Source organism: Budorcas taxicolor, chromosome 18 (assembly GCF_023091745.1).
Source record: "Budorcas taxicolor isolate Tak-1 chromosome 18, Takin1.1, whole genome shotgun sequence".
Taxonomy (NCBI): domain Eukaryota; kingdom Metazoa; phylum Chordata; class Mammalia; order Artiodactyla; family Bovidae; genus Budorcas; species Budorcas taxicolor.
Window position 1 is genome coordinate 16,740,686 of NC_068927.1, and position 13,219 is coordinate 16,753,904.

General features: G+C 37.1%; 1 protein-coding gene across 1 annotated transcript in view; it reads right to left on the reverse strand.

Moving 5' to 3' along the window:
- Positions 1-352: 352 nt before the first annotated feature.
- The window catches only part of VPS35 (VPS35 retromer complex component), a 29,005-nt gene continuing 16,138 nt past the window's right edge, over positions 353-13,219 (reverse strand). Inside the window, exons 9-17 of the mRNA XM_052655675.1 lie at positions 10,835-10,931; positions 10,581-10,729; positions 8,784-8,991; positions 8,217-8,372; positions 6,135-6,257; positions 4,295-4,474; positions 3,341-3,580; positions 2,727-2,870; positions 353-1,294 (exon numbers count right to left, since the gene is read on the reverse strand). Coding sequence (XP_052511635.1) covers positions 1,115-1,294; positions 2,727-2,870; positions 3,341-3,580; positions 4,295-4,474; positions 6,135-6,257; positions 8,217-8,372; positions 8,784-8,991; positions 10,581-10,729; positions 10,835-10,931 — 1,477 coding nt within the window. The 3' untranslated portion in view covers positions 353-1,114. The remainder of the gene's footprint in view (positions 1,295-2,726; positions 2,871-3,340; positions 3,581-4,294; positions 4,475-6,134; positions 6,258-8,216; positions 8,373-8,783; positions 8,992-10,580; positions 10,730-10,834; positions 10,932-13,219) is intronic.

Below are 13,219 nucleotides of genomic sequence, written 5' to 3' on the forward strand. Positions count from 1 at the left end.
AAACGCACCTAGCACCCACTCACTGGTTAACTTAACAACAATGTACATTAAACTGCAAACGCACTCTACTAGTTCCTCTTATGAATCAAAATAGATAGCCAATGGGAATTTGCTTTATGTCTCAGGGAACTCAAACAGGGGCTCTGTATCAACCTAGAGGGGTGGGATGGGGGAGGGAGATGGGAGGGAGGTTCAAGAAGGAGGGGACACCTATGGCTGATTCATGTCTATGTTTGACAGAAAACAACAAAATTCTATAAAGCAATTCTCCTTCAGTTAAAAAATAAATAAATTTAAAATAGATAGTATGAAAGGAAAAAGGTCCAAAATTGTTAATAGCAACTTTATTGTTTCACTGGTGAAAAAAAATCATAACTGTATGATGCATTTCCCCCTAAATTTACAACAATGAAGGTTATACATAAATTATATAGATCACGAATTTTCTATTTTATACTATTTAGAACAAAATTATTTTGATAAATATGTCCAGAACACAACATAAGTTCTTAATGGATGGCTGAGTCCAAATATGCAAAATATAGCTTCTGGTTTAGACCATGGTGCTTTAAAATCCTCAAACATGCATTAATATTCTCTAATTTTAGGGAAAATATGGCCTAAAATATCACATGGCCTGATCTTGCATTTTGGGAGAAGCCCAAGCTGAATTTCACATACAGTATTCCTTTCCTCTAAATTAATTTCAGAACAAAGATACTTTCAGGTTAGTACTTCCAAGGAATGAAGGAAATTATACACTCAACAGTGAAACAAAACAGAAAAAACAGAAGGGGCACTTCATTAGTAACAGAGATAAGTGGGGGTTTTTTGGCTTTTTTCGTTTCTTTTAAACAGATCACAGGAATTTTAAATAGCAGATCAATCATGCTACTTAGGATGAGCAGACAGACCTGAACACTTATGAAGTGAATAATTTTATTAAGGTCTTGAAGGTGAGTGTCCGGAGGTGCTGGGTAAAACACACCACAGGTAAGAAACGGGAAACCTACCTCAGCATTTCTGAAAGGCACAATCTATGGAAGGGAAGCCTAGTATAATAAAACCCTTACTGGATGTGCATGGAAAGGAGGATGGTGAGCCTGACTCCTTTTTAAAGGATGAGACCCTCATAAATTGGCCCTTCAGATTCTGGTGATTCCCGCCTCAAGCGCAAATGCTCCAGTGTGTTATGAAAATGTTTGTTAATCTGCTCTGTTTCTTCACTGGATTCAAGATTTGGGAGGTCTTCTCGAATCTTCTGGATAAGCTGATTCAAAACCTGAATAGTGACCTATAAAAGAATACATATAATTTCACAATCAAGTATGTACCATAAAAGATAATGTAATTTAATACGAACACCCTGAAGAGCTTTTGTTACCCTTAGAAGTTACCAGACTAATTATGAAAAAAAAAAAAAAAAAAAAGAGATGTGAGAACATGATCCCTGGCTTCAGGAAAAACTATTGGCTATTTATCTAAAACATCAACAAACAAACAAAAAATACTTAATGGAAAAAAAGAACTTCATAAACCAATAAAAGAACAAAAGCAAAATTTTATTTAACCTATAAATATTGATCAATCCTTTATTTGGGAATCACTCTATACTTGTGATAAATACTATTCAGCATTTGTAAATTCTTTTTAATTTTTTAAACAGAGAGTGACTGGTTCCAAATCAGGAAAGGAGTAACTTAAGGGTGTATATTGTCACCCTGCTTATTTAAATTATATGCAGAGTACATCATGAGAAATGCTGGCCTGGAAGAAGCACAAGCTGGAATGAAGATTGCCAGGAAAAATATCAATAACCTCAGATATGCAGATGACACCACCCTTATGGCAGGAAGGGAAGAAGAACTAAAGAGCCTCTTGGTGAAAGTGAAAGAGGAGAGTGAAAAAGTTGGCTTAAAGCTCAACATTCAGAAAACGAAGATCATGGCATCTGGTCCCATCACTTCATGGCAAATAGATGGGGAAACAGTGACAGACTTTATTTTGGGGGCTCCAAAATCACTGCAGATGGTGACTGCAGCCATGAAATTAAAAGACACTTGCTCCTTGGAAGAAAAGTTATGACCAACCTAGACAGCACATTAAAAAGCATAGACATTACTTTGCCAACAAAGGTCTGTCTAGTCAAAGGTATGGTTTTTCCAGTAGTTGTGTATGGATGTGATGGACTATAAAGAAAGCTGAGTGCCAAAGAATTGATGCTTTTGAACTGTGGTGTTGGAGAAGACTCCTGAAAGTCCCCTGATGCGAAGAACTGACTCATTAGAAAAGACCCTGATGTTGGGAAAGATTGAAGGCAGGAGAAGGGGATGACAGAGGATGAGATGGTTGGATGGCATCACTGACTCAATGGACATGGGTTCTGAGTAAACTCCAGGAGTTGGAGATGGACAGGAAAGCCTGGCGTGCTGCAGTCCATGGGATTGCAAAGAGCTGAACATGACTGAGCGACTGAACTATTTTTATAAAATATTCATAAGCAAAAGAGATAAGAATTTTCTTGCACATAGTGAGCTCTTCTCTTAGATGCCATCCATATAGACAGAGAACTTTAGAGAACGAAAGAGACCAACTAAGTGGATTCTCCAAACTCTGACCCTTGTAAACAAAAAAAGAAAGTATCAAAATAATAAACTTTTGTATGTGTCAAACCTAAGAATAGGAAAAGAAAATATTATTTCACTAACAATTTACTATTCACTTACCGCATCATTTTCCTTTTCATAAAAATAGATATATCTGTTCAGGATTTCTATAAAAAGTTGCACTTGTAGAGAGGGGTCCATGCACTGATTTGCTATTTTCAGAGCTTTCTTTAGGCATTCCATTACCCTTTTGCCTCCATGCAGCTAGAAAAAAGGCAGTGAAGAGTATTAAAGAAAGAATATTAAAGAGAGAAATGAATTACCAATGTCCCATTTCACACAAAGAAATAAACACACTAATATGGCTCCTTCATATTTTAAAAGGACACAAATTTAAATCCTCTTCAGTTTTTAAAGTACACAGCAATATTTTAAAACAAATATATTGTTTTATATATTTATATGTTAAATGTTTTATATTTATCTTGTATATTTTTAAAAGGAAGTGGTACAAACTTGTTATGTTGCAAAATCCTCAAAGTGGAGGCTTCACCACAGGATGTAACTCTCTATACATTACGGTTCATTTCATTTAACAAAACAAAGAAATTTCCTGTCAGGTGTCTAAGCACTCTACCTATTTCACCTCCAAGGCACACAGCCACAGCAGCCATTCCCTATCAATGATCCTCTCTCCTGTAACACTGCTGGTCAGGAATGACCTCCCATCTTACCTCCTCTCCGTTTCTGTCTGTGTTTCTGCCAGACCAGAAGAGATGTGCACAGGTGCTCACAGCTCGGCCCTGATCAGGCTTCTTCAGAAGTTTGGATGCAGCAAGAGCACACTGAGTCCTCAAGGGTTCATGGTTTTCTTCACTGAAGCACTTCATCCTCTCAAAAGTACCAATGATCAAGGTGATGGCAGCCAGTTGTGCTTTGGAATCACTGATTTCATCTTCGTACAGAGAAAATGCCTGGTGCACACAAAGCAGAAATGACCTTTAGAGACTAACTGTGTATTAGAGCATTTTCCAAAGTTACTTTCCATCAAAGCCGCATCCTGTGAGTATTTCAGATTAGAATATACATGTGCCCTTGCTTGGAGAGCCTCAAAACAAAGATGCTGACAAGCTGCAACAAAGAAACTTGCTTTAACTTTTAATCCAGAGATTCCAAACTGAATTAACAAAGGGATTTTTTTTTTCCTCATGAAAGTTTTACCATGACACACTTGAAAATCCTCAAGCTCATTGAAAGTATGAAAGGATTAGTTTCTCAGTCGTGTCCAACCCTTTGTGGTTGGACTGTGGCCCACCAGGCTCCTCCGTCCATGGGATTCTTCAGGCAAGAATACTGGAATGGGTTGCCATTTCCTTCTCCAGGGATCAAACCCAGGTCTCCCACACTGCAGGCAGACTCTACCGTGTGGGCCACCAGGGAAGCAGTGTTCAGTAATTCTGATCAATTTTTCTGCTCCAAACCAGTCAATAAAACTACAGTATTAAGAAGCACAGTATTTCCTATCAAGACGGTGGGAAAGGGGTGCTTAATTTTAAGAGTAAATCCATGTGCACCACAATCATTAACATAAAACATAAAACATAACATAGCATAACTTAACATCATTAACATAACAAGTAACTGAACAGAGCAAACAGATTCATCCTAGAAACAGAGCAGATCATCACCTGGGACATAAATTCATATGCTACTGTTTCATGATTTTCAAAACCAATTTCTCCAGCAGCTAGAGCCCCCTGAAGAAAAAGTCTTAACGGTAATTCTGCCAGCTCTGCTTTGATCAAAGCACTGATAGTCTGGTGAGCAAATGAAAAAATCTTCTGGCATTTCTTTTCCCATTTGTCATCCTAAAAAAAAGAAAAAATAGTTTAAATTACCTTAAATTCAAGATTAACTTAAGAATATTCATTTTAAATAAAACTTTTATAGAACAAATAGGAAAAGTGGTAAAAGCTGAGTTCACAGTTTTCCTACTATCTTCTTGTCTCTTCTGTGGAGTCCACAAGTAAATCAAGCAGGATGCCTTCTCAAAACAACCATTTGAGGTCACTCGCTTTGCCATTTTTATATATTTGTTATTTTTTTTTTCCTATCAGAAAAAGCAACATACTCCCAAATTGGACAAAATTTGGAAAATACATAAAAGAATTTTTAAAAAATTCTTAAAAACCATCCCTAAATCTACCACCCAGCAATAATCACTAATTGCATTCTGATGTTAATGTCTTCCTTTCTTTTTCCTATGCAAATATTATGTAACTGGGATCCTCTGGGTATGGTTTTGTTTTTTGCTTTGAAGTACTTACTGAGAAGAGTTAAACTGGGCTCAGTGCTGCATGTAATTTGTATTCAACTTCTTTTCTTTCACTTATTTTATCATGATTTTCCTCATGATATTAAAATTATTTAAAATCATTTTAATCACTAGAAAATGTCCCATAAAAAGGATACAGCATAATTTACTTTCTTTTGGAAATAAATGTAATATAACAAATGGTCTATAAACACAAAGGATTATTGAGTCCTTAATTTTTTCCTTAGTATAAATTTTTAGAAGTGGAAATATTGGGTTTATTAAGGCTGTAGTTACATACTGCCAGAGTTTTCTAGAAACACTGCAGTAATTCACATTCCCACCATTACTAGATGAGAATGAATTCACATCACACCATTGCCATTGCTGAACATTTTTCTTTTTTCTTTACCAGTTTAATTTTTAAATAAGTTCACTATTACAATTACCAGTGAGGTTAAATATTTTATCCATGTTTGACCATACAAATTTCATGTTAAAGCAATTGATTCTTTTCATCTTTAAAAGAGGGTAACAGTCACAGAATTTTACAAGCAATAAATGCAATAATCCAAGTTTATAGTCCTTGGCACAGTGTGTGGCAGATAGTAATGTGCTAGTTGGTTTCTTTGTTGTTACATTTACAAACATGTATCCATAAAATATTGGGAAAAAAGGAATTACATGACAGGCCGGCCTTATAAAAACTGGCCAAAGGCATGCTACGTCATGCTGGTAGGTCTACTGAATATACCTTGTTTCTCTATTAATTATTGTTTCTCCATTATTAGATCTTACTTGTTATGTACTGCAACCTCTGAACGAGACTACTGCCTCACTTCAGAACTTGTACTTTATAAAGACTCCAAGAAAATAAAATCATTCTTGAAAAAGTAAAGCATTCTCAGTCACTGTGAAAAACTTATCAATGTCTCACAAGTGATCTTGAGACACCGGAAAAACTTCAGCATCATTTAAACTGTTTGAATCTTTCATTTCTAAGTGTTTTTTTAATGTGATTCCTCAACTAGCAGGTAATCTATCAACATCACTCTAAGTAATACTTAACACAGGACTAGTAATGAATTGAGTTACTGAAACTGGGATTTTATTACACCATTTTCTATTTGTACATGTTTGAAATTTTCTAGCATAATAAAGTAAAATATACACACAGAGGAAAAAATTAGTGACATACTTAAAAGTAAACCCACCACTTTAGAATTCTCTTTGTAGCGAAAAGCCAGCTGGTAAGCTGCAAATACCAAAGGTGGCAGTGTGAAGCGAATCCGTTGATTTCCACCAGCTCCAAAATGTTTTCGTGCTGTGTTTAAAATCTGACCAAAACAAAGAGACAAAATCCATTAATCTTTTGTGTAATTATAGAAACTATAATTATTTATAAAATTAAATGAGCTCTAATCATGATGATTGCTACCGTTTTTTGAATACAGTTTTTATGGTATACTCTTACATTTCTTTTCTTGCCAAGTCATCACCATCGCCCAAGAGACAGATGCTCGCCAAGCTCCTCTGCCCATGGAATCCTCCAGACAAGAATACTGGATGGATCGCCATTCCCTACTCCAGGGGATTTTCGTGACCCAGGGATCGAATCCGTGTTTCCTGCATTGCAGGCAGATTCTTTACTGTCTGAGCCACCTGGGAAGCCCATCTCACAAATGGGGGAAAGCTTGAGGTTCAGCGAGGTTGTATAACTTGTCCTAACTTGCAGAGCTTCTCAGGGGCAGATACAGAGTTGAATATATTTTCACATACACATGTAAAAAGTATGCTGTGTTGATAAACAGCACAGGCTCTGAAGATAGACACATTTAAACGTAGATTCTAACACTTACTATTTGTGTGACCCTGGGAAAATTACCATTTACCTTCTCTTAACTATAATTTTCACTCTCAGGGTTGTTGGGAAGACCAAATAACAGATGTACAGTGTTATCAGCACTAACACATTGCATGTACTCAAAATACTGGCTACTATTATAATATAAAAAATATGCATATGCTGGTATATCATGCCTCTTACTTCAGGAAAATATTAAGACCATTTAAGTCATGAAAATGGTAATAAACTTTAAAGAGCCATTAGGAAACAACTGGTTGTTTCAGAAAAACCACAAGAATTCATGAAATACTTTTTACTACGTGGAGACACAGTGTGTGACATATTTAAGTTTTGTAAATTTCTTTGATAATGGTAGACAGATAGGAAGAGAATGCATTCCCCCTTGAGAAAGTCAAAGGTAACGATCCTCACCTTAAAGGTGTTTCTTTACATGGCATAAACAACTGGTCACAGGTGGAAAGCACACTTTCTACTTTGATTTGCAATGAGAAATGAAAACCCACATAGGCTATGTATGTGCAGAACACAGAAACATAAGGCAATCAGTCAAAACATTTGAACAAGCAGGCCAGTCACTAGGTCAGATCACACGCAGTGCACAGACTGCTTGACACTAACCCAAGTCAAAGACTATTGCACTACAGACAGAAATCAGCTTCTTTTTCACAATGGTTATGAAGGAGTACAAGTGACAAAGTCAACACAAGAAGTCAGGGCTCATCCTCAAACTAAGGTGTTCTTCACTACAACAGACTAACAGTCCCATGTATCCAACAATGGCTAAACAACTTTGCCCAAACAATAATTAAGCCACTATCTGTGCCTCCTTTCATAAATTATCCAGTATCAGTCACCAATATCCTACTCAGGCAACATGTTTTATTCATTTCACAAAGGTTTATTAAGGACTAATGACAAAGAAAGGGAGAATCTCATCTGTTTTTTGCCAGGAAAAGGGGGTTAAGAAAAAGGCAATTTTAAAGTCTTCACACATTTTTAATGTGGCAAACAAACACAACCTCTATCTGCAAACCTTGGAAACATAAACACAACTGAATATAAAGGTTGTTGCTCATACTTTAAAAGTTTATTTTGAAAAACAACTGAACAATTCTAAAAGCAACAGTTCAGAAAGAAAATAAACATGGAATGATTACTGGACGGATACCCAACTAAAGGAAGACAGACTTTTCTACAATTCCTAAGAAGTCTTCAGAAGAAATTACAGCAACCAACTTGTTCTTCATAAGCTCCAGAAGTTTACAATTTATGCATTTAACCATAAAGTAAAAGTCCAGTTAATCTCTTACTCAGTTTCAATTCTTTTGAAACCTTTTAATACCACAAGCTGGATTAAACTATTTGAGACACATCTACATATGATTTCACAAGAAGCTGTTGAAGGGGTATAAGAAGAGTTACTTTGTACCAAGTACTGTTGATCAGGGTCCTCAGACCGTAGAAGATGAATGAATCTGCCCACAAGGCTCTGCTCATCGGCAAAGTCCTCTGGGTCAGGTTCTTCTACAGGTTGATCTGGCTGATCCTGAATCAGTGTAGATACCAAATTCATTATGGAATCCACCTGTAGTATGGAAGACATGGAAACCGACTAGGGTGAAACAATCAGCACGTGATGCCACTGACAAAAGTGCTTTTAGTTGCGTAAAGTTACAAAACAGTATCAACAACTTAATTCCTTTTTTCTTTATGAAAGTGTATGTATGTTGGTACACATATAGATAAAAGTCTAGAAAGAGACAGACCAAATGTTCATTAAGAGCAGTTATTCTCTTCCTGTGGGATTATAGTTATTTTACATTTTCTTCTTTATACATCTCCAATCTTCTTATTTATATAATGAATAAGCTACTTGTAACTATTTTTCAGTAGTAAATGACCTTCCCCTCCCATCTCGTGTGTCCGTCTCATTGTGTAAAACCATAACTACATTGTCTCTGTTTTCTTAATATATAGCATGTCAGTATTCTCTTACCTGGTCTTGAGAGACAATTTCTGTATTATAATCTAGAACATTGCTAAGCACGTAACAACTCATGCTCTTTCTGGACTCATAGTCAAAATACTCAAAGAGTGGGTGGAAATGTTTTAATTTCAAGACTGTTAAAATATTGTTGTAAGTGTCAACAGGAATCTTCAAAAGTCTGGTGAGCTCCTTTGAAACTGCACTACTGGTAGCAATACTGTCAAAAGAAAAACAGCAGTCCTTTAGTGAATAAATTAACCTCTTATATACAGAAACAGCACTTGATTCATAAAAATTTGAAAATTTTCATTTACATATTAAAGGAGATGGGTGAAGTGAATCACACCATCCCAAAATACCCCAGTGACTTCCAAGAGAGGTCTATCAGATGTCTACCTTAACATACACATTTATTCATCTATTAAAGTCCTCTAGATACGATAGGTTATGCTGGTCTACAATTCATGAACAGGTTGTATGCTGCTGCTGCTGGTGCTAAGTCACTTCAGTCGTGTCCAACTCTGTGCCACCCCATAGACTGCAGCCCACCAGGCTCCCCCGTCCCTGGGATTCTCCAGGCAAGAGTACTGGAGTGGGGTGCCATTGCCTTCTCCAGAACAGGTTGTATACCTGGAGTTAAAAAAGACTGTCTAAAATGCGGTATTTCTAAGGGAAGTATTTTAAGTGGTAGTTAGGTTTCTAGAGCAGTCAATAAGTACTGTATATTCAGGATGAAAAATCCACACAAAACTAGCAATTCAAGAACATAATACATAATACATAAATTATTTCTTCTGCATCAGGTGTTGGTGAATAAGGAAAAGCAGGATAAAATTAGGAACATTCCAGGATGACTGAGGAATATCCAGGCATTTATAAGACCTTTAGAGGTTGGGACTTCAAATTCTTTATTCTAATTTTACTTTAAAATTCACTTAGTGGGGAAGATAAAGATACAAAATTTATTTAAGATCTGGAATGTTTTTTGATTCACACAAAAAATGAGAGTGACAAAAGAAAAAGAGGTAAAAGAAAAAAAAATCTTCCAGATGCAACTAAACCACTGTAAGAGAGATGGAAAACAGAAAGATTATGTGAGATGAAATGATAATACAGGGCGAGGAGGGGCCTAGCTTGACTCATGTTCAGAAGCAGGGGAGGATGGGACAGTAAAGGGACTACTGGGAAAGGGGAACAAGATCACAGCTGTGCAAGCGGTCCCTAGAGGATGCGACAGGACTAGGGCAGCACAGCCGAGGAAGATGCAAGCACACAACAGAGTATCATACGATGCCTGGTATCACAATCAAAGCTGAAAATAGAGAAGAATTTAAACCAATATAATTCTCACATCTTAAACACATACATTGGAGAAGGAAATGGCAACCCACTCCAGTACTCTTGCCTGGAAAATTCCATGGACTGAGGAACCTAGTAGGCTACTGTCCATATGATTGCAAAAAACCCCCCCAAAAAATACATACATGCATCCCTAATTTTTTCATAATTTACTTATCTGTGGGAAACTACTTATGGCAATACTAACTCACCCTTATATACAAAGGGGTCTGAATGGAGACACGGGTCTCTAAAGACGCCTATGGTCTACGAGTGTCACTACTTGATCACTGTACACAACCAAGCAATTAGCTGCCGCTTTCTGTGCTGTTTAGTACCAGGCATGTCAATCTAACAGATGCTCAGAAAACAGGATGAACGCTAACATTTTAAAAAATAACTGCGGAAGAAAAACAAATCTGGGACAACAAAATTTTACAAAGGTTTTTATAAAAATGTTTAACTTACTGTTCAAGGTTGAGCTTATTAAATATCTCCACTGTTGTTTCTAGAACTTTATCAACATAGTCCACACGATCAGGATAACACTTCATAGCGAGATTAATGAGAGAGACTTGTAAAGATACAACATCCTCCGAAGGCATGTCTTGTCTAGACTGGAATGTTCAGAAAACCATGGAATTTATTTTAAACAATTACTAAAAGACTATTAGCTGAGAATTATGAAAGTTTTTAGAACTTAGGAAAAAAGTCATACAAACCTGTATTACTGTAGCCACCTGCTGTGAAAATATGTCAAAAAGTTTAATATCTGTTGGGATCCCAGGTCCATCTTCACGGTGAGCAAATAAAGCTAATCTAAAAAAGAAAATACTCTTTATTTGAAAAGATATAGGGATCTGGGTAGTGGGATCATGGACGACATTTTACCCTTTCAGCTTTTTTCTCAATTCATTTTTAATGGAACAGTTTTACCCATGATGCCTTTCTCACTGTATTCTTACTTTATACCATATGCACCAGATTTTTAACAGGTCAGTTCTGTCAAATTCTTTGAAGCCTAATTAAGTAGTCACGGATGGAACTGTATTAACATGACAAAATGTATTCAACAGCTATGATTATAAAAAATAATCTCTAAAATATAAAAAGTACATAGATAATTTTACGACACTGCATTTTTACTGCTGTAAAGTTTAAAACACAACTAATTCCAAAAGCAGTCAAGTTAACTTTTATTTACCACATCTTAAACTACTCAAAGAATACACAGAAGAACTGTACAAAAAAGATCTTCACGACTCAGATAATCACGATGGTGTGATCACTCACCTAGAGCCAGACATCCTGGAATGTGAAGTCAAGTGGGCCTTAGAAAGCATCACTACGAACAAAGCTAGAGGAGGTGATGGAATTCCAGTTGAGCTATTTCAAATCCTGGAAGATGATGCTGTGAAAGTGCTGCACTCAATATGCCAGCAAATTTGGAAAACTCAGCAGTGGCCACAGGACTGGAAAAGGTCAGTTTTCATTCCAATCCCAAAGAAAGGCAATGCCAAAGAATGCTCAAACTACCGCACAATTGCACTCATCTCACACGCTAGTAAAGTAATGCTCAAAATTCTCCAAGCCAGGCTTCAGCAATACGTGAACCGTGAACTTCCTGATGTTCAAGCTGGTTTTAGAAAAGGCAGAGGATCCAGAGATCAAATTGCCAACATCCGCTGGATCATAGAAAAAGCAAGAGAGTTCCAGAAAAACATTTATTTCTGCTTTATTGACTATGCCAAAGCCTTTGACTGTGTGGATCACAAGAAACTGTGCAAAATTCTGAAAGAGATGGGAATACCAGACCACCTAACCTGCCTCTTGAGAAATCTGTATGCAGGTCTGGAAGCAACAGACATGGAACAACAGACTGGTTCCAAATAGGAAAAGGAGTATGTCAAGGCTGTATATTGTCACCCTGCTTATTTAACTTATATGCAGAGTACATCATGAGAAACGCTGGGCTGGAAGAAACACAAGCTGGAATCAAGATTGCCGGGAGAAGTATCAATAACCTCAGATATGCAGATGATACCACCTTTATGGCAGAAAGTGAAGAGGAGCTAAAAAGCCTCTTGATGAAAGTGGAAGTGGAGAGTGAAAAAGTCGGCCTAAAGCTCAACATTCAGAAAACAAAGATCATGGCATCTGGTCCCATCACTTTATGGGAAATAGATGGGGAAACAGTGGAAACAGTGTCAGATTTTATTTTTTTGGGCTCCAAAATCACTGCAGATGGTGACTGCAGCCATGAAATTAAAAGACGCTTACTCCTTGGAAGGAAAGTTATGATCAACCTAGATAGCATATTGAAAAGCAGAGACATTACTTTGCCGACTAAGGTCCGTCTAGTCAAGGCTATGGTTTTTCCAGTAGTCACATGTGGATGTGAGAGTTGGACTGTGAAGAAGGCTGAGCACCGAAGAATTGATGCTTTTGAACTGTGGTGTTGGAGAAGACTCTTGAGAGTCCTTTGGACTGCAAGGAGATCCAACCAGTCCATTCTGAAGAAGATCAGCCCTGGGATTTCTTTGGAAGGAATGATGCTAAAGCTGAACTCCCGTACTTTGGCCACCTGATGGGAAGAGTTGACTCATTGGAAAAGACTCTGATGCTGAGGGGGATTGGGGGCAGGAGGAGAAGGGGACGACAGAGGATGAGATGGCTGGATGGCATCACTGACCCGATGGACAAGAGTCTGAGTGAACTCCGGGAGTTGGTGATGGACAGGGAGGACTGGCGTGCTGTGATTTATGGGGTCGCAAAGAGTCGGACACAACTGAGCGACTGAACTGAAACTACTCAAAACAATGTTTGTTCCATTATCATTACTGTTTATCCTGATTACAACTGGACCCACATTTTGTTATGCATAGAAGAATCACTACTGAGAGAAATGGTTAAGTGGTGTTACGCCTAACATAAGAAAACCTAGTTATTAGCTTCCATTAAGAGTATCCCCAATTGACTTATAATTCTTAAAACCAAGGACTGACCTGATAATTTGGAAAATTCAGCTATATAAATTGACTTTAAAACTAATAACTTAGATATTTAAAACACAATAAAAATATTTGCAGAAATAAATCTTCACTTGG